At 46.7% G+C, this 21420-nt stretch overlaps 2 protein-coding genes across 2 annotated transcripts in view; both read left to right on the top strand.

The window, feature by feature from the left end:
- The window catches only part of LOC135915015 (uncharacterized), a 9890-nt gene extending 172 nt beyond the window's left edge, over nt 1-9718 (top strand). Inside the window, exons 2-4 of the mRNA XM_065447967.2 lie at nt 555-659; nt 5853-6046; nt 7046-9718. Coding sequence (XP_065304039.1) covers nt 635-659; nt 5853-6046; nt 7046-7273 — 447 coding nt within the window. The 5' untranslated portion in view covers nt 555-634 and the 3' untranslated portion in view covers nt 7274-9718. The remainder of the gene's footprint in view (nt 1-554; nt 660-5852; nt 6047-7045) is intronic.
- Nucleotides 9719-14632: 4914 nt separating this feature from the next.
- On the top strand, nt 14633-19222 carry LOC135915054 (zinc finger protein 329-like). The gene is made up of 3 exons (XM_065448036.2): nt 14633-14911; nt 15504-15711; nt 17823-19222. Exons 1-3 carry the CDS (start codon nt 14881-14883, stop codon nt 18187-18189), a joined length of 606 nt encoding a protein of 201 aa, XP_065304108.1. The 5' UTR covers nt 14633-14880; the 3' UTR covers nt 18190-19222.
- The last annotated feature ends 2198 nt before the right edge of the window (nt 19223-21420 follow it).

The raw sequence follows: 21420 nt of genomic DNA, 5'->3' as shown, positions 1-21420 counted from the left end.
GACTAACAGCGCTATACAGTAGCTCGTATGACTCTATACCTACCTACTCTACTTATACTCTGCATTGCTGGACCAATGAATTAAGTAAAAAGAGAATGAACCACGATCATTGCGATAACTCGCAAGGAGATGCACCACTTTCGCAGTGCATATGCGGTCTGGAGCTCACACTGTAAAATTAAATAGTGCCACAATGTACTGGGCCAATCATTACTTCTCGCTCACCCGTCAACGACCTATACCTTATCACGAGTGTCAAGTAGAATATCCAAACGCTGATCGCGAAGTTCATTTCTACGCTCTTTAACTCAGAGTGAGTATAGAATTGAGAACTGGTTATTTTTTTATTATTTTTTTGCACGTCAAACCCGCAATCGTCTTGCAGTTTCGCAACAGTAGAATCCGACCGGAATGTCATTTAACTGCAAGTTTGTTTTCACAATCAAACAGACTTGTGATACCATAGAGTTTGTGGTATAGCTTGCACAGCCGCCAACTGTCAATCCTCAGAGTTGAAAGTTTGTTAAGCACGACTCTTGGTACTCCGCATGCAGTTTCGACGACGTTCGGTTATTGCTTCGAAGTCACCAGATGATCGATCCGCGTAGCTGCAGCCCGGGATCCAGGTTGAAGTATGATCACTTCTGAACTGCTTACAGGTGAGCTCGTACAGTTACTACACATTGCCCTGCTCTGCTGTGCAGCCATGGTGCAGCGCGCAGAGGATCGATACAAGTTTTACCGCGATTCACTAAAATTCAAATCCGAACGGTGGAACTGCTGAAGTCAAATTTAATGCGAATATGCGAAAAAACGTGGGCTTCTAATCTCAAGTCGAATCCCGAAGATTTCTTGACTTCTCAGAGCATATGGAAGACAATTAACGAGCAGAAGTTATATGCAAAGCAAATGTTATTCGTGTTTAATATCATATAAAGCCAACAGTAAATGCATGGAGCCGAGGAAAGCATAGGGAAAATCAGTTGTGATTGAAATTTAATTCCAGAAAATAATAAAAAAAGAAATTGGAAATGAAACTGGACGAAAAGATAACTTGTCGCTGGTGGAGTTATCTTTTCGTCCAGTTTCATTTCCATTCGTTTTTTTTTTTCTAGATTTCAATTCCACCCACAGCTAATTTTTCCTATGACTTGCTCGGCTTCATTGACTATTGGCTTTATATGATTATGATTAACAAAAATCGAGTCCCTCGGTTCCCTTCTTCTCTTGTTTATTCGTATTTAATATGTATTTCAGTCTACTTAATTTATGGGGCGATCGTTTTTGGGCATTTCGGAATTGTTAAAAATCGCCTATTGCAGATAACATGGTTCGAATCCTTGAGCTGAATTATTCAGAGAGGCGGACATTACTTGCACGAGAAATCGAAACACATATTGAACTAATAATTAACTTCTTAGTTAATATATTATAGCGCATGTTGCAATTTACACATTGTAGCCGGTGAGCTTGCAAGACGTATTCCACTTGGAATGATTTTTTAGAATGACACCAGATTGGAGATAAGCGCTCTCAATGTCGCCGTAAAAATGCACTGTTGTTCCACTTACTTCTTTAAAAAAAAAACGCTCTTTTATGCACTGAAGCACAAAAGTGACCGGAAAGCCCAGGTATTTCGTCCCACACTTTGGGATTAAATCATATCTCGAAACTGTTGTTATCCCGGAGAGTCATTTCAAGTGGATACGTCTTGCAAGCTCAAAGGCTACAATTCGTAAATTGCAATATGTGCCTTAAGGTAATCAATTTATTTATTAATTCGCCAATGTTTGTCGATTAGTTTAATATGTATTTCGATTTCTCGTGCTAGTAATTTCCGCCTCTTCGAATAATCCAATTCAAGAATAAAAATTATGCTATATGCCACAGGCGATATTAAAAAATTCTGGAAAACTTAAAAATGATCACCCCGTATATAATGCAGGTCACAACCGAAAGTTCTAAAAACTTGGTAACGTGGTGAACTTGGCTTATGAGCTTACACTTAAAACGACAGGGAGCCATATTTTGTAACAATTCATTTCATTTTCCTTCTTCATTTCTTCATCTGTCGCGCCGAGTGTCTGACTTCGGCAATAAAACGCTGGCGTAGAGACGTCCTAGCCAACGAAGAAGGCCGAGGAGAATGGAAAACGAAATGGCATCGTTACAAAATACGGCTCTGCAATATACAACCTCCACTGCACAGATCTGTCGAAAGATTTCTGTAGTCTCCTATATATTATTCTGTTCTTGACAAATATTCTCATATATTCGCACACCCCTCGAAATAACGCAAAACCCGCAGATTACGCCTTGGATTCCTTCTCCTTTCATTTTTACGTGAAGCTCGCAAATCGAACTGTTAATTTAGACAAGGTCACTGTTCGGCGATCGTGCCTATCGAGAGCTCACATTTATCTGTGCCATTCTTAAGTGTTTTTCCACATGATGTTTCAATCGGCGTTTGATCTGATGAGCAGCTTTACCGTTTTAGGGTACGTTACAAACCAAGAGTGTGAATCTAAAGCTCAGTAAAAGTGCACTGTGCGCACCAGAAGTACAGACGGAAGACGATGCGGCAAGTACAAGAGCGAATCAGAAAGTACTTGCCCCTATATTTCATTAGCCAAAATTAAGTACATACGGGTAATTACAAATATATGTACTATTCCACGTACCTTAGACTATTTTTCCACATACAGTCCCCACATCGGTTTAAACCGTTTGTCCCATCGCAGCACTAAATTTGACATGCCCATGTGGCAGAATTCGTCCGGCTGACTATGGAACCACGGTCAGACTGCTGTCTTGGTTTCATCGTTGCACGTGAATTGCGGTCCTGTCAGGAACCTACGTGGGCATCACTAGGGGCGAGGTCCGGTCCGGTGGGTGGTCTAGACTCTCCCAATGGAATGACCGAATCCCATTTCGTTGCTTGTGCGCGGCGGACGTGTGAAGCACAACCGCCATCTTCAACAACTGACAGCAGCGCCATGCCACGTAGCTACCGGTAGACAAGGCCGGGCCGGTCCAAGCAAAGGTCCACCACTGGGAATGGATATTTTTACTTCGCATTTACAGCCGTAATTTGGGTAAAAAAAATGGGGGGGGGTGGGAGGGGCAAAGATTGTCTGATTCGCACTCGTAATATATGCAGTCGAGCTCCTCTACAGCGAAATTACCTGTATAACGAAGGTTTGTATACCTCACGGCTGAATTCCTATCTCTCATATGTATTGTGAAATACATATAAATTTGCCCGCACAACGACGAAATTTAGGCGTCCCCGTGGGCTGATCTGACGCTTAATTTACGAAGAATACCATGGAGCGGTTCCGCCATTCCCCTTCGCGAATGTCACAAAGGTACTCTGTGCGCTTGCTCTAGCGCAGCCGCTAACGAGGCACTGGACGAGCATGTCAATGTCGGAAATAGTCCTGCTGCCCTGCTACGCGAATCGCTCAAATCGTACGTTGCTTGTTTGCGCATCAGCGTGTGCTATAACCAGACAGATACGTCGCTGTTGATGACGGCTAATTTAATCGTAGCTTACGACCGGCGACGACATTAAAGTTAGCAAGGGCGGTAAGGACGCCAGCATCAGCCAAAGCAACTGTGACCAAGACCCTGTAAACGAACCAACACTTTTCACTGCAAGGGAGGCGATAGCTGCACTCGACGACCTGCAGTTTTGCTTTGCGCAGCTCCTGAGTATCGCCACGGTGCACGCTTGAAGCCTCGTTGCAATAATAGGTCGTACATTGTGTCAGCAAAGTGTGCACAAAACAGTTAGCGACTTACTTCACAAAGTCTCTCTTGAATTCCTGTTAAATAAAGGTTTTAACGCGATAGCGTTAAGCAGCGCGTGTCGCAGAAAACCCGCTGTCAGCGTCCCGCGCCTTTCAGCAAAGATATTTTCAAACCACGCATACCCAGACATTCCATGAGACGTATGGAATTGACTGAACTAACTGAATTTCTCAAGCCAAAATGCATGGAAAAATCGTAAACTACGACTTACACACAACCTACACACATGATAGCTCTCGTATTGTAATTTGAATATACGAGAAAACAAAATTCTTTACGCGAAAACTCAAACAAACTCCTTTTCCATTGTTTCTACAATGCATAGACCGGAGACGGCGGCCGCATTTGCGCATGCCGGCGCGTAAATATCTCAGAGTCTACGGAGTGACGCGCCCGCTTCCTTGAAACACTACCAGATGGCGCTCGCCTCCACCGCATCGAGGTCCATGAAAGAGGCCGCGTCTTTACCAGAAAACCCGCCTTCGTGCATAGCGTTCGCCATAAGCGTTTCCCGGTAAACATTACGGTTACATACGTTGCAGTTGCCGGGAATCGTGAGAAGCAGTCAGGGATCTTTTAATGCTATCGCGTTCCACTCTTAAAGGCGAAGATTAAGCGTCCTCCCAATTTTTGTTTTGTTGAACGTGCTTAGCCTGCTCTCTAGTAGGAGCTGTACCGTGTGCGACCTTTGCAACGAATTGACTTTCATAACGAAGGATATTGGAGCTCCTAGTATTTCGTTATAAACCCGTTTGACTGCATACAATGGTTGTAGTTGCAGCGTAGTTTTTAATCGGCGTCCCCACGTCTGGCCCATGCGGCTTATTTTCCACGCTGTAATAGCAGCTGAAATGCGTACGTAAAAGATTATCACGTCCACTTCATTGGGTTACAGTTATATGTCCTGCCCTGACGAAGACAAGCCCCCTTGACGACATTTTTTGTTCGACTACTCCTCAACAATTATATGGAATGTCATTCAGCCCTGGTCTGTGATAGCCTATAAATTGTTCAGTGTTAAATGGACGCCACACCGCTGAGCGAGAAATGACGAGCACGGCGGAAATGCCTTCGTGTCGATGCCGCTATATACTGTCTCCGTCTCTTTTTGGTGGGAATCGAAGGTCAGCCGCCTAGTACCGTTAATTGCTTAAGAGTTACGTTGTGATCAGGCGTTCACCCCGCGACAACCTCCGGTCAAGGCTAAGGATTATGGGGAAGGATAAGAATTATGGGGAATGGGCCGCCGGCCTCGTCAAGATGGTTCTCAAAACGGATGATGTATGGCCAACACGGAAGTACCTTGGTCAGGAGAGGTTTGGGCAATTAGCAAGGATGCGGCCACCAGTTGTCAGCCGCACAAACTGGCACTTCCACGCCGGAGACGCGGTCAGTGCAATGATACGGTCCATCACCTATCAGCCGCCCAAATTGGCACTCCTGCACTCCTGCAGACGAGCATGACGCTTCCCTTAATCAGAAGATAGCGCATGACAACCTACTCCTATTGCACTTGAGCCATCTTAATCCTATTTGACTAGATGTGCTCGCTAAAGTGTTCGTATAGAAAAGAGCTCTCGGCTGCACTAAACTGAATTATCGCCCCTAGTAGTAGGAGGAAATGCTGGGGATCGGCACTGGCCCAGATCACAATCAGCACATAATGTTTGAGACGTGTTGCTCCCCTTCTTGAGGATATACGGACAGTGTGATCGACTATAGGAGTTGCCGCGCTGCATCACATGTATGCGCGCATGCTTTAATTTATTTCTCTTAATTTGTTTTATTTCGTCTCTCCTTATCATTTTTGATTCCTTGCTTCTTTTAAACTTTGCGCTGCATTAGCTTCCTATCTTTCCCAGTCTTTTTTCTGGAGGTGGTGACGTCGCAACAGGCGAGTTTGGCGTAGCAGTCAAGGTCGTCCAACAGTTCCTCTTTCTATCTCCCTCCTTCTCTTGGTTGCTCCTTGTGTTTTGTACTGTGATGAAAACATAACGGTCAGCAGGCACTGAATGCATATTCTTGGTGTTGCGTGACAGCTTCGACAGCGGCTGCTGCAGGCCAGCAGCGGGTCGACGACGCCGGCCACCAGCTTCGGCCTGGCTTCTACGGGATTAACTTGAGCGAGCTGCCGTACTGGCTGCTGGGGTGCAGCGCTGTCGTCGCTGCACTCACGCTGGTGGCGCTTCTGTGCATATGCTTCAAGCGCCGCGTGCTTCTCCGCACCCCACAGGTAATACATACTCCTTCTCGCGCTGTCAGTGCTGTTAAAGGCCGACTGCAACGAAATTTTGGACCACGTAAAAAGCCTATGTTTAAGATACTGTAAATACAGAGGAGCCACCGCGAAAAATTTGACGTTTGAAGTACAAGCGGACGCTGCACGAAAAGGTCGCAAAATAGCCATTTTCGATATCGAAAGTAAAATATACGCCGCATTACTGCTCACCGGAAGTGACGTAGCGCGTGGTTCCTCGGCATGACTTCCGAGATAAGGCGGCGCCCGTAGGTGGCCGTAGAAAGCTCGTAGGCGACCGGCTGGGATTGACGTCACAGCGACAACTGCCAGGTACACTCGGCATCAGCTCAGGTTCAAAATGGCTCGCTTAGGCTGCTTACGTGCTGTTTAAGGGCTGCCAACAAGAAAACTACCAGACCTGTGGCTTTGCCAATACTGATCTAATAGTATATGCTACTCGCTTATAACAAATTTAGCCAAAGTGACATTTTGTTTCAGTTGGCCTGTTACAGGTGCAGGTATCGCCGGAAATGTCGTAATTACCGACGGGAAATACTAATAAATCTACCCTTTCCCGCTTGATATTCCAACCGTGGAAACGCAACGCGTGAATCGCGCGTCATCGTTGTTGTCATGCCGCGGTAGTCGTCGAGCCAGCTGTTTCTGTTGAAGATTTTCGCTTTAGTGACACACTTCCATCTTTTTTTCCTCCCGAACTGCTTTCTAGGCGGTTTCCTGTTGTATCTGTGTTACAGTGAACTGTAAAGCGTTTCATTTCAGCGCTCATACGAGAACCCTGCTCGCCATAAAACAGTTAAGCATTTTACAGTTTCTGGTCGGTGCACAATTGCTTTTTCTGCAGCCTGCCCTGTATCGGCGCAAGCACTAAGACACCAGTAGCGCGGCAGGTCTCGTTTCTGCACAATCTCAACTACGCGTCTTTTGCCGTAACGCCGCCGTACTCTGTATACACATACTACACGACTTGCGCAGGCTCCGACCGGCGGCACGACCATGGCGCTCGCGTACCCTGCCTCACTGGGACTGCAGCATCCGACTGACATCGTGGTGTGTCCCTCGTGCAGCGGCAATCTGCACGAGGCGCCCTTCCGCCTGGACCCGACGGCCTTCACGCTGTGGAACTTGCCGCTGTCCAGAAGCCTCAACCCTTCGCCGCATATCGACCCGGCTAAACACGTGCCGCAGCCGGCGATGACGTAGCGCGGCACGACCATGGGAGAACTAGCGCTGGAGTTTCTAGCTAGAGTTAGATAGAGATAGGTTAGGGAGTCAGAGTTGCGCCAAGGTACGCCATCTTGGGCTCTAATGTTATGCGGAAAATCCATTCCACGTATACGCGTAGGAGCCTCGCTCGCGCGGCAGTGCCAGCAGGGCTTTCGTTTTCCTTTCTTTTTGTTCTTTATAATCTTGTGGATACAAGTCGATCGCTCACCTCGTGATTACGAGCCTAGATTTTACACTCGCGTGTCTTATTAGCTAATTATTACTGAGAATGCAGCGTTTAACGAACTCATATACCGTCGCATAGTGGCAACATCTTCGAGCCTTTCCAATTTCTATGTAAAGCGTCAAGCAAAATGCTGAGCGTTCATAAATTACCTATAACTCTTATTAGTCATGCATGTGATCACGGCTCTCAACAGCTAAAATACGTGAATGTGCGTACTCAAGAAACAGAGCTGTCATGTCGAACATTCCTTGTGTGTAAAGTACAGACATGCTAAATACTGCCACGCCTAGTTATTACCTTTCCCAGTGACCGTCTCTAACCGGCTAAAAAATTTTCAAAGTCATCGCTCAGCGCAAGACGGGCCTTTCTGTACCTGAGGCTTCACGAATATTATCGCTGGTTCTATCCGTTGTCTGTAGTCACTTTGTCTAATCTGATTGTATGCGCGACGTGAATTGTGTGGTACTTTCTGAAAAGCACGCGAGCACCATGCAGCGATTACGCTGGAACCTACGACGAGTCATATACACGACTATACAAAAGCCGACGCGCCTGACCCACAGATCAGATTCTCGATGATCGCCAACTTTGTTCGCCGCTGTCGGTGTGCTTGAGTGTTACTTGTTTTGCTGCAGGCACAAGTTCACTCAATAAATAGTTAAATTCGAAACTCACAGTTTTGACACTGCGTCATTCTTCATCGTCCCTACAACGTGACAATACGATCCAGGAGAATGAGACGAGTAATTGCATGTATTCGTACCTAAAAGAGGCCCACGTACAGAATACAGGCAGGAGCAGCATACATGCAAGATACTTACGGGGTACAGGCAGAAGCGTATAAAATAGCACGTAATGTAATCAGATTGCTTCCAAAGCGGTACATGATATCGCGTTCGCTTCGTAAAGTTTTTGAAAATTACATTTGTTACTACCGAAAGGAAGCCACAGTTCGCGCCAGAAAAATGAGGACCTGTGCCGTGTGATTCCCAAGCACTCCGTACAGATTGTTAACCAGCGAAGCTGAAACGTGCGGCCCCGTGTTTATCACTGGGTTAATCCCGACGGTTCATTAAACGACGACTTGGTAGGCTGCCAGATCCTCGGTACGCAGTTGGTGCTTGCGTTCGGCTGCACGAGCCTGTTCTTGTGCTCGGGCTGCAGCATCGGCACGGCGTAGACGAGCTCGTTCCCGGTTCTGCTCGCGGCGTTGCTGGTCGAAAGCTGCCTGCTCCTCTGGAGTACGTATGGCGCGTGGCCTACCCATTTCGGAGCCTAGATAGCACAAGGCCTTTTCATTCGATCCGATCCATTACGTCACGTTACATGGCCCGACTGCCACAGAACCTAATGGGGATGCTCCAGAGTAGGCAACAGAGTACGCTCTTGAGTGGCAATAGGCAGCAATAGGAAACCTCATGCGTGCGCATGGGGTTGCACCGGAGGAGTTTTCGGCGTACAGGCAACCGACAGACGGACGGACGAATCGCCTAACCATATACACCTTCGTATTTTCCAGCGGCTGCTGCTTAAGGCGTATCTTGACAGCGATCTACCACGTGGCCAAAGTGCGCAACCGCGCGCGCCTCATCTACACAGCGATTTGCGATGTTTGCAGGGTGCGCGTAGCGCCGATAACTTCGCACGAATTGTGCTTTCGATATTTCGTTCGCGTTGAAGCGATAAATACACGAACGTCAATTCGCTCGATTCTGCTTCCGCGATTCCTCATTCCAGCGTTTTGACAGCGAGTTTCCGCTGTCTTTGGGCGAGATTTGTTCATGTTTACCTGTGCGCGCGTGACACCGTGCTTGTTAATTTAGTTGGTAAGCCAATTTTTACGAGTTTATACGGCCGATAAAACTACTATCCTTACTTATAGCTATCTTCTAATTTGCTATCGCAATCGGTGCTTCGGCTTTCAGGCGAAACTACGACTTTTTGTACCATCTTCATCGAAAGTTCGTCCATTGGAGCGCACGAAAGAACCCACCGAAATCACTGCACCCAATGGCACTAGGCCAGTACCGTCAGCGCCTTTGTAGAGGGAGGGGCAGAGCGGGAACGCTGGCATGATGAGAGGCATCGGAGCCAGCTGTGCAAGAAGACGACGAACGCGCGAGTAGTGGCCCGAACGCGTCTCTGTGACCATGTGACTTTTTGTACCATCTCCGGCCACGTCGCCGGATTTTCCGCTTCATAACCCATATAATGCTTTCACATTTAAATAAATAATAAAATTGACCAGAAAGAAAACCATTCTCCTCACGCCGCCTTGAAAGCTTTCTTTCCTGCATAACGGATTTATGTGCGGAAAAGCCTGTTTTGGGACTCTTGAGTATAAAAATAAGAATAACCGATTGGTGCATTTGATGACGATGATGATGATGATGATGCCGATGAAGAAGAAGAAGAAGGAGAAGAAAATGATGATGATGAGTTATTGGTGGCGTTAAGAATGAACTGGTGACGTAGCTGTTGCCGCGTCAAGGCAGTACCACCTAGACTAGTCTAGGTGGTTCTGGTCGAGGTCGTAACAAAGAAAAATAAAAAGAGAAAATAAAATTTAAATAAAAGGAAAAGAACAGCTGTAGTGAAACCGGTTGTGACGGCGTTTCGGCTAAATTGTTACGATCGCTTTGAAGGGGCCATGCAGCTTCTTGGCCACTCATCGCCACACCGTTCAGTACAAGGATTTCATTTCTTTGGCAACGAAGAAGCGATCGGTAGACATGCATAGTTAGGAAAAGCAAATAAGCAAAAGCGAACAGCCGAGCCAAACAATGCTTGCGCATTAGTAGACAATTCTCAGAATTTCTGTAGTATTTTTCTATCTCGCACCGAGGTTTCTTTTTTTCCTTTTTTTTTAAAGCAGCTTGGCTTGGCTTGGCGTCTCAGAACGATGGCGAGATCGAGAACGTGCCAGTGACGTTGCAGGCGGCGCATCTCGATGGCGCACGAGATTAGAACGAAGGTAAACCGTCGGCTTTGGTCAGCGTACAAAGAAATAATTGCATAAATGTAGCTTGACATTCACCACGCTGTGGTATGCACACAACTGCTCAGCAGGAAAGCTAATGTGCGCGCGCTCAGCGGGCATGCCAACAATGGAAGCCCCCAGAACGCTGAGCTAGCTCCGGCAAACCTCACGGAGCTGAGCGTGACGGTGCGTCAGGGACGGATCCAGACAACCGTGACGTCACGAGGTAACGGCGAACGCGCGCCGGAGATTTGCTGCCGTGTTGGAGGAACTACATGGACTTGCGGTCGCAGTAATTTCGCTTCAGGAAGCATATTCACGCTTTTTGCACTTGCTGATGTCAACAAACTTTCAGTGAAGACTTCGCCTATAAAAGAATTCACCGACAATTATTATACTCCCTAATGCGAAATTTGAGCGCAGATCTTTAAGTGTTTTGTATTCAACCGGTTGCCTCGCCCATTGTTCAGAAAGAAAGCGCGAACACGACAACGCATGGTTTGCGCGGAGTTTATTCTGTACCGGCGGTGGCGTAGGCAAAGAAGCGCATGCGCAGTGGGTCCGAAGCCCATGTCAGCGCTTTGTTTCCATATATTGCTTCGGCGGGCGCGCTCACCGCATGCCTTATTGATGACGTCATCGGCGGCCGGGTGACTGTGCATGCTACTATGCCCTCCGCCTTCACTCCTCCTCGTTTCTCCTCTCTTTCACGCTCCCTCATCGACCGTGGCGCCTCCTACATCGCTCGAGCGTAGCGACGGCGCCAACGTGCCCTCTTAGGCAAGGTTACACCCTTTGGGGTGTATCTCTGCCACACAACAATAATCGTCATCTGCCTTGCTTGCGTTTCCTTTCTTGAAAACGCCGCGCCCTCTACTTTCCTGTCGGGAGTGCTATGTCACGCTGATAACGCGCATGCCGTTCGCTGCTGGGAAGTACCGTGCTTGCCGCGTTAGAGAAAGGAAATGAGGACAAGACAGATGACGATTATCGTTGTGTGGCAAAAGGGTGCAATTTTGCAAAAGGGTGCAATTTTGCTTTTGCTTCATCCTCGTGCCCTCTTCGCTATCACCGTCTTTCATCCTCCGCTGCGCTCCGATCGTTCGTTCTGCCGGCCACGCCGAAGTTCAACGCTGGAACGGGCGCCTGAGAACTACGCTCTAAAATAGGCAAAGGACAGTAGGAAGGTGTGGACGGCATTACAGTTTTCGTCTTCAGTAGGTGACTTTTCGCGGGGGTAATCTGCCGCAGGTATTTACATGCATTCGATGCAACATTATTATTGCTCATGTATTTCAGTGTTAACAGTGGTGCACTTTTTTTTTTTCAGCGTTTCGAGCTTCCTTAGATTTAGTAGTGGCATCTAGAGCTATTTTAACCCGCCGTGGTGGCTTAGCGGCTATGGTGTTGCGCTGCTAAGCAAGTGATCGTGGGATCAACTCCCGGCCGCGGCGGCCGCTTTTCGATGGGGGCGAAATGCACAAAACGCGTGTTCCGTGCATTGCGGGCCCGTTAAATATACCTAGATGGTCAAAATTAATCCGGAGTTCCCTCACTACGGTGGGCATCTTAATCACATCGTGGTTTTGGCTCATAAAACTCCAGAACTACAGTCTTTCGTTCATTTGGGAAGAAAAGTTTATCAGCAGCACATTCGTACTGCGCGACAGCACATTTTTAAAAACCACTTCACTTGTATGGTCTTCATAAGAGGCGCCATATGATATGAATCATCGCTGGTTAGCAGCTCTAAGGTGAGATCCTTCAGTATACCTAACGCGTTGGGCAAATTAATAAAGTGCTCTTTCTTTGATAGCTCTTGAATAACAACTCTGTTAATAGTTACATCATCGACGACAAACATCGTTGGATCTACCAACGAATTACCACCAGATATTACCAGATATTATTATCTGGTTAGATAATAATGCCTTTCAACAATTTAGACGCTTATTTCTTTGTTTACTGTTTGAGCTTCCTTGCATTTGAGCTTCTTCAAGGTAGCGTAGACGGCGTATTCCGCCACCTATGCTAAGACCAGTATGATGTTTTTGATCTTCGAGAGCGCCTCCTGAATCACCACTATGTTGCAGCGGATAGTTATCTTGCTTGTTTGATGTAAGACGTTTGCTTGCTTGTTGATGTTGCGATGTAAGACTTCTCCTGAATTATGTCATCAAGTGAGAAGTGATCATCACAAGCATGCAAATAATGTTACCTGCATGTAAGTAACAGCTTTCTGCTCGATACAGAATAATACTTTCGCTAGAGGTAATTCTTAGGTACCGATTAAATGCTCTGCGAACAAAATAACGTTAAAAAGCACGCGGGCCAACCCTAATGAAAAAGGACAACATTACTCACCCTGGAGTGCTAAGAAGGAGTGAAATCTTCTCGAAGTATAGCGTATCCATTTTTTTTTTTTTGCACACACGATTATCCTTAAGAATGCGCGATTATCCTGGGTCTTAATTTCCACGACATTTGGGAGCACAACACTTGTTGGACATAGTGATGTTAATGTCGCACCACTACGGAAAGACGGGCAATTTTCAAATCATATTAGAATAGGGTAGTCACGCGATTCCAAAGAGCACGAGAAATCGCAGACCCGATCCAACGAGCAACTTGACTCAGCTAACGCGGGAAGCGACTGCAGGCGCGTTCCAACGCGCACATCATTCAACAATAGCTACTGTGCGCAGTGTTTGACGAGCCATGACAATAGAGCCGCGATTACGTTGCTCGCATGCCGGCGCACCCATGGATAAGCGTGGCGACCAGGAGAGACGCGTTCCTTCGATCGCCTCCAGTCGATAACGTAAGATCGCAGACTTGAGGCAGTGATGCAGCCTCGACTTGTTCTAGGTGGTGTTTATCCTGGGTCTTCTCCAGAAAGGAGGCGGAGAGGGGGAATGCTTGCTGCACGCTCGGGGCTGTCAGTGGGCATGTCTCGGAGGGGGTCGGTGTCTATAGGGGCCCCCTTTCTGAATCCGCCATTGTGGTGAGTATATTTGGCTTTGTCACTTTTGGAAGCAAATTCGCACTTCGCGTCTCTGGAGGTACTTGAATCCTCCTCGCGCGGGCCGCACGTGCATCGTCGATAGCAGGACAGCCTGACAACCACAATACCGATGGCGACGGCGCAAATGTGTCTCGAGCATCCGTATAATCGCCATCCCAATAATGTGCATGACACCAGGCAGGCTGGGTAAAGATTCGCCCCTCCGTTCTCCCCCTCTCTTACAAGAAAAAACAAAAAAGAAAACTCAGTGCCCTTCCACTCTGTGAAGAATGACTAGCGAAGCTGTGCATGTGGGCCCCTTAATGGCGAACTGCACCGCCGCGGGTCGGTCCGGAATTGCACTACTTTTGGTATCGGCACACGTATGAAGAGTGCTTAACGCCTGCTTCACCTCCGCCACGGGTAGGCCCGGTAATCACGATCTTTTGGATCGGCTCACGTATGGGGATCGAGTGTTTAACGCCTGCTTCACTTCCGCCGCGGGTCGGCCCGGCATTGCACTATCTTCAGGATATCCTTTTTTTTTTTTGTACACGCGGACACGATAGCGGGGAAAGTAGCCCTGAACAGCCTCGCTGTAAATTAAAGTAAATGCGCGCCATTGGCCCTGATGGCGGCAGAGTAGCAGCCAGTTTTGCTCGGCACGCAACGCAACGAACAAAACTCGCTGCTACCCTCCGCCAGATGGGCCTCCCCGAGTCCACCATCGCGGATCCGAGTTTTCCCACCGGCCGCTAAAGCCGCATGTCTTCAAGGCAGTCCTCGACTTCCTCGAGGAAACATCGCTGTCCAGTAGGCCTTAGGGGTCTGCTACCGCCCACTGCCAGCCCCACCATGGGACACCGCCTTCCGCTTCTTACCCTTTCCTTGTCCTTCTATCCTCTGTCCTACCACTTCCTTCTCCCCACAAACGCTGAGCCTTGCTCCCATTAGGCCTGCAGAAATATGTGTATCCTCACCCCCCCCCCCCCCCACCTCCCGCCGCGTTCGTTGTCAGTGAGTTCAAACCACCGATTCTTGGCCCATTCCCCGCTGTGGGTGCGTGCCATATCTTGAAGGCATATCATCATCATCCCATCGGAACGGCGGACCGGGATTACCATGGTTATCACGTGGTCGGTTGGTCGCGTGAGCATGCAGCTGATAGCTGATACAGGGGCACCGGCGCATACGGCACCGACGTCCTCGTAGCAGCACCGGCAGCGCTTGCTTGCTTGCTTCGACTGTGGCCCGGCCGGTTTAAACAAAGACAGCGAGGCCTGCAGCAGCGTAGTGTAAGCCGGGTGGAACGACGCGCTTCGCAATATAGTAGCCAAACATAACCGCGAACGCCGTTTCCAGCTGCCAGCATCATGACTAGCAGTCCCGCCACACGTCACAAAGGTATGTTCCCTGCGGGATCAATGTTGGTCGTCGCTATCCTTCTTTACAAGAATGGCACAACTGCTGTATTTTTTTCTGCATATCTTTTTAGCTTCGTGTTGACCCTCCGAAGGAGCAATCGACGCGACTGCGCGCTGTATACAGACAAAAAGGCATTCTTACGCTTCGCAGTAGACCTTTTTAATGGCTTCCGTCATCCCACTTGAGGTGCATTGAAAGGTGCGCGTTGACCGACGGCTACTTCCCCATAAGCACATATAGGTTAAAACCACACGTGCGTGGAATTTTGGCTATAAATAATTTTGGCTAGCTGCATGCATTCACCCGTAGGTTACTCGCCAAACTTACACAGTACGATATCAATTTAGGCTTAACCGATACGGATTGAACTACCTACACGCCTTAGTTTAACTTCGCGATGTGGTAGGTGCAAAGTTAGACGAGTTTGTTTCTCTTCGTACCACAAGCAGTGTCGCTTCTTCAGGAGATAAGTGAACAAACCAAAATAAGAGTTGGTCGACGTGAATGCGCCTTCTTATCGCGAGCAGCGAGCGGTAGCTTACCGTGACGGCTATAACATTGGTGTTCGCAGGCCTACCGGTGACATACACTTACTTGATCCCATCAACGCCGAGCAGCCCGCAACCGTGGCACAAAGAAGTTTCCCCGCCCCCGATGGCCCGGCGAGACGACGCTGGCTGCTTCACATGCGTCTCCTGCCACAAGGAGTTCAGCAGCGAGTACGACTTCGTGGTACATCAGAGGCGGCACACGGGAGAGCGACCATTTCAGTGTTCCAGGTACTACGTGCGCCCTGTGTCGCCTCCCTCTCACTGCTCGGCGCCGTGAGTGGGAGGGGGGGGGGTGATCGTTTTGAGTTGATCGTTCTAAAAGAAATCTCGATCGTGTTTTTATAAAAGGCACCCGGCGCGCTATATAGCATTCCCATGTAAACTCGACCTATATTTCTTTACTTCAAGGAAGCCAAGTGATAGTCTCTGAGAACACTTATCTCCGTTTTGGCTAAGGGATGTGGGCTTCATTAAAGCGGGGGAAACTGGGTAAGAGAGAGAAGTTCGAAATGTGGGTCATGCGACCGCGAATGCTGCTGCGGTCTCAATGCCATCACATCGTGGCTAACAAATTTCCGCGAGTCCATTGCATCTCAAATAAGCCTTATAGCAAGCTTTACGTGGATCTTTTCAAACACTATGCATAGAACTGCCTTAAAAATTATGGAATTGATTGGTGTGGAGAAACAAAGTGAGAATGAAGCATTGAGTTTCCTTATTTGTAGGAAACTTGGCTACTATATTCAAGTTACTGTATGTCTAACATTCATTTTTCGAGTAACTTGCTACATTGAAAAGTCTTATGAACTTTTAGCACTACAGCTTAAATACTCCTAGGTTGCATGTACTTGTTATGCTCATTGGTAATGTATACGTGGCTTATTCAAACACTTAAATCTTTTTTGAGATGCAGAACAAGAACGTACAAGAAAAATGAGTGCCAAATGCTCTTGCTCGGCTCTTGTACAGGAAACTGTGCTTTCATCCTGTACACAAATGCATTTGTCACATATTCACTACACGTTGTTAGCCAAGGTACCTTAGAAATTCATGAACCAAGATATTTAATTAAAGCATGTATGGTAGATTATCTATCAAATTCATTTATATTGTGCAATACATGGTTGAAACCATCAGAGACGAGCGACGGTACTCGTGCACTAAGGAGTTATATGCCACACTCTGGCACTTGCTATAAATGTCCATTTTATTTGAACTAGTGGTTGATATTTCTGTCTTCTGACAGCTAAATGTTCATTAGTTAGCTTCAACTTTCTGAAATGGTAAAGATCTATATAGCTTCATTACTGCTATCACAACTGCATATGAGAAGCTGCCCTAATTATCAAGGTGGAAGCTATTTTTCATGCATTTGGAGTCTGGAGCAATATACTATAGGCTCGAACTTTCTGTTGCAACCAAAATATCTTAGCACTTACAAAGCAAGTTCTATGGGCCAGAGGCAATTATTCTTTATGCTTCTAATGTTAAGGCTAACATGTAGGCTAAACTTGTCTCAACTAAAATAATATGTCTTGCTTTTAGCATATGGCAATCTGGACAGCAATCTTGATTGATTATTAAAGAATGTTACCTACAACATCAAGCTGTCTAAAATTATGAGGTTGAATGAGAGGACTGGAAGCATAAATTGGAGATGAGAAAACAGTGAGTCCGAGGAAGAGTTGACCACTGCTGTACCACAAGATCTACAGGATTCACCCTTCCGTTGCTGGTGCTTATTACTGAGACGTGCTATGCTTCCATTCGTGTGATGATCAGCTGTACTGTCACCAGCAGAACCTTACACTCAGTAGTCAAAGGGTATATAATGTAGAAGTTATAAGTGCAAGTCTAATAATGACTGCAAATAAGCACCTTTCACTTTCAGCCCGTGAGCATTTATTACAGCAAATTCTGTTGTTGTTGCCTGGCATGTGTGTGGATGCAAGAAAGCTAACAGCAGGATTATACAGTTGAGCAACTTATTTGATAGAAATAATTATACTTTCAATATAAAGAAAAGTACAAATAAAAACAGACAATACAAGGGACACTAAAAGCAACTTGTGGTATAGAAATTGTTACTTTAGAGCAGCAGTTTACTTTATTTCACTATTTTGTATTCTATTCAAATATCTTGATAGGGTACACATCCAATCTTGCAGCATGCATTTGCAACATGGGGTGCGTAGCAGGGGGTGAGGAATTAGAGGGCACAAAATTTTCTGCTTTTCAGGATGGGTGTTTGCGTATCCTCATTATAGTGCAGCCCAGGGATGCCTAGGTACTTGCAAATCAAGCATGTGGTTGGCACTACAAATGTCTGATATGCGCAGGTGCTTCGAGTCATTTGCATCGGCGTCAGCTCTGCTATTGCATCGGGGCAGCGTGCATGACAGTCGGTCACCGTTCCGATGCACCTTCTGTGGACGCACCTTCAACGAGGGCGATGCCTACTCACACCACCTGAGCCGGCACCGGCGAACAGGCTTCTGCTTTCGTTGTTCATGCACACGGCTCTTCCGCGATGAAGAAGAGATCAGGGCACACTTGGCTGTGCATGAGAGCGGCAACGGACACAAATGCCCGTGCTGCCGCAGGGTGTATGAGTCGCTCCTCGCGCTCGGCGCACACTTTACCAAGCATGAGAAGGCTGGTAAGACGAAGATGATGAAGACGCCGCCACGACGCATCTCCCGGTGATGACATATGCAGCACAGTGTGTTTACGTGCCTCTGTTTGCTATTCACTTTTGCAGCATTGGCATGGGACTAATCTTGTGGACTACACAACACGCTTTCTGCAAAAGCCTATGCCTGCTTCCCACAAAGGCACGGAGCGCCCATTGTAATGCCATGCCTGAAATGTCCCTCAACAGCTCCATCTTCCTGCTGTGGAACTCCAGTGCTAGGCAACCAATTGTTCCCTGTGACTGCCAAGCCCTTCAGCATAGCCGAATCCAAACGCAGATGCGATTCCCAGTGATACCACAGTGGGTCATTAGACTTGGCATCTTGTGCATCTGGCTTAACTCTTCTCTGAACCTCCTATTAGCTTGACATAACTTCGTACCCCGGTTGCATGAACACACGAAGTGTCAAGTCCCAAAATCAGAGATGTGAAATGTGCTGTAAAAGTACTAGCAGTAAAGGCTGAAGCATAAAGGTGTGTGTGTGTGTGTGTATTTTCCAACCCATTTCTCATGTAGCAAATGAAACTAGCAAACTTGGCGTATTTAAGTAATAAGCCAGACTCGGTAGCCTGCCTTTAGATAACCCGATTGTCTGCAAACATGTGGCACGCAAGAAGTATTTACAAGAACAATTGCCACAGAAGGAAATGAACGGGGCTAGTTGGTGGACGTTCACGATTGTATTGTGCTTAATGTTAGAAATTGTGCCACGTGCATCCCTGTCTTGTTGCTTTATGTGTCCCATTAGTTCTTCCATCAGTGTAACACTAAATGCAATTACAATCATGAATGCTACAAAACATATGCATTTATGCAAGCAGCAAAACTGGACAGCTTGGGAATAGAACCAAGAATACATAAAGTGTCAGGACGTGGCTGCTCATGTGCCATTGCAGAGAGTGAAACAGTGCCCGAAATCATGTTTTTGTGCAACACACAGCATGATTTTACTAAAACTTTAACGCTTGTCGAGTTATTTCACAGCATGCGTACCGCTTTTAGTTTGTACGGTTTCAGATTGGAAATAAATTCACCTTTTCGTAACCTGTGTGTTAGCACTGACAGACATTGTTCTCTTCTGCTTTATTCGATAGCTGGCAACACCAATCTTAATGTTGGGCCTCAGTTTGTCAACCGCATAACAATTGACTGTATCCTGTAACATGAAGTGTTCAATACCTGCCAGGGCAAACAGCGTGAAAGGCTTCCTCAGCTCAGCCATCAAAGGAGAGAGAGAGAGAGGTTGCACAGAGGAAAGCGGTATTTTTGTTTCAGGGTGACAGATGCACACAACAGTTCATGATACCCCATAAATGCTCCCACATAAGATTTTTGCATGTAATCAGGGGTTGTGCTTTAAGGCCAAAATTGCAGTGCATTTGGCATGCATATTTAACAGGTAAAATTAAAACATGATGCAATTTCTTTGCTGTGCCATTAACCTTTTATGGAAAAGCGTTGCCTGCAGGCTAAGCAGCTGAAAATGTTTTTTCCTTGCAGAGCTTGTTTTTAGTACAGAGTTCCTGGCTAAATGTTTTCGGCCAACACTGAATGATAGGCTTGGATTACAAGAGGAACAGAGAAGGAAGAATTTCTGCGTGAGACTTTCTTTTGATAGCAGAATCAAAGTAGAAAGCCCAATTAAAGAGCTGCAGTAGTATCGCACAGGTAATGTAGAGCAAGTGTAATATACACCTGTTTCACATTTAAAAAAGTCCATGTTCCACACAACACTCTGTTCCACAAAAAGCCATTAATGCCTTGAGGTGAAGCTTGCCTCCAGTGTTACACCAGGCATTGCCCACCAATTGCCAAGACATTCTGGCAAAATATATGTTTTTAATATCCGTATTCTTGGTGTATATATTGCCCATTTCAATGAAAAAACCATTTCTTGTGGGTATCTTTGCTTCATCCTGAAAGGGGTGAACCACTTGGCTGAAATCAACAAGGGGCCACATGACAATGTGGCCCATGGTGCGAATGACTAACTCGTGAAACTTCTTTTAAACTTCATTGTTGGTGAAACCTAAAAATTCTTTGCCACTGTCAAAATATTCCTGAAAGGGTATTTTGGAAAGGGTTTGGATAGTACTTAAAACAACCTATCTAGGTTGCATTTGCAAACACAGTTTTAAAAGACGACAGTAACATTGCAGGCTGTGCGCACAGTCGCGAAGCATCGAGTTTTTTTCAGTGATGATGGCTCCAGCAATAATGATTGGTTGCTTGACGATCCAAGTGATCAAGATTTTCACAATAATCGTCAAGCGAGGGTACCAGAGATTGCGAGTCAGACCATGTTCATCTTGAACAAAAGAATTTGCCTCCTGTGCCTCTCACGTTCAGTGTGTCGCCTGTATGCTGCACGGTCAGAGTACCTTTCTGTGCCTCCCAGTATCTCAAAGCATATGACGCCTACAAGGGAGGAAAGGAGGGAGGAACCGGGCAGTTTCCCATCACGTGCAGGGCACCAGGGGGAGGGGGCCACTTTACTGTGGCGACGGCTGCGATATGGCATGGCTGTGCGGCCCTATCTTGAAAGCGATCTGCAGTAGCAACAGAGTACACCAAATGCTGATAGATTCGTGTGTTCTTACCACTTAGTTTGTGTTGAGGCAAGGGGTAGCACGTAGGTCAGTTCACTTGCTGCTGCTGTGCTTACTCCAGCATTTTTACAGCAAATGTGCAGTCTTCGAGCGAGATGTCTTCATGATTGCTTGTGAATGCAGGACACCATGCTTGTTAATTTATTAGGTGAACGTTTACAAGTTTATACGGCCGATGAAGCTACTATCTTTACTTTGTATAGCTGTCTACTAATTTGCTATCACAATCGATGTTTCACCTTTTGGACGAAACTGCAACCCAATTTTCTTGGAAAAAGGGGCATGTGTTAAAATTGGGCAAATACGTTAGTCGGACATTGGGAGCTACAGTTACTGCTTGAAAATATTCCTAGGGTGGACTGAAAAATAGATGTTTTCAACAGGAGATGACAGGTGCCGAACAGATTTGTTCTCCCCTAAGCTCCGCCGAGACAGACGCTGCCACTAATGAGGTCACCATAGGAGTCAAGCACATGCGTACCGACTGGTCAACTTCAAATTATCTGATGAATGCCAATTTTAGAACACAAATAATGAACGTTTGGACCCATAGAAATGCATGGGCGCAGGCCAGGACCTTCGGTCGTGATCAAATTAATGAATCTATTCTATACCTGGATGGCACAGGTACTG

Source organism: Dermacentor albipictus, chromosome 1 (assembly GCF_038994185.2).
Source record: "Dermacentor albipictus isolate Rhodes 1998 colony chromosome 1, USDA_Dalb.pri_finalv2, whole genome shotgun sequence".
Lineage (NCBI taxonomy): Eukaryota > Metazoa > Arthropoda > Arachnida > Ixodida > Ixodidae > Dermacentor > Dermacentor albipictus.
This window is presented reverse-complemented; position numbering and strand designations above follow the sequence as displayed.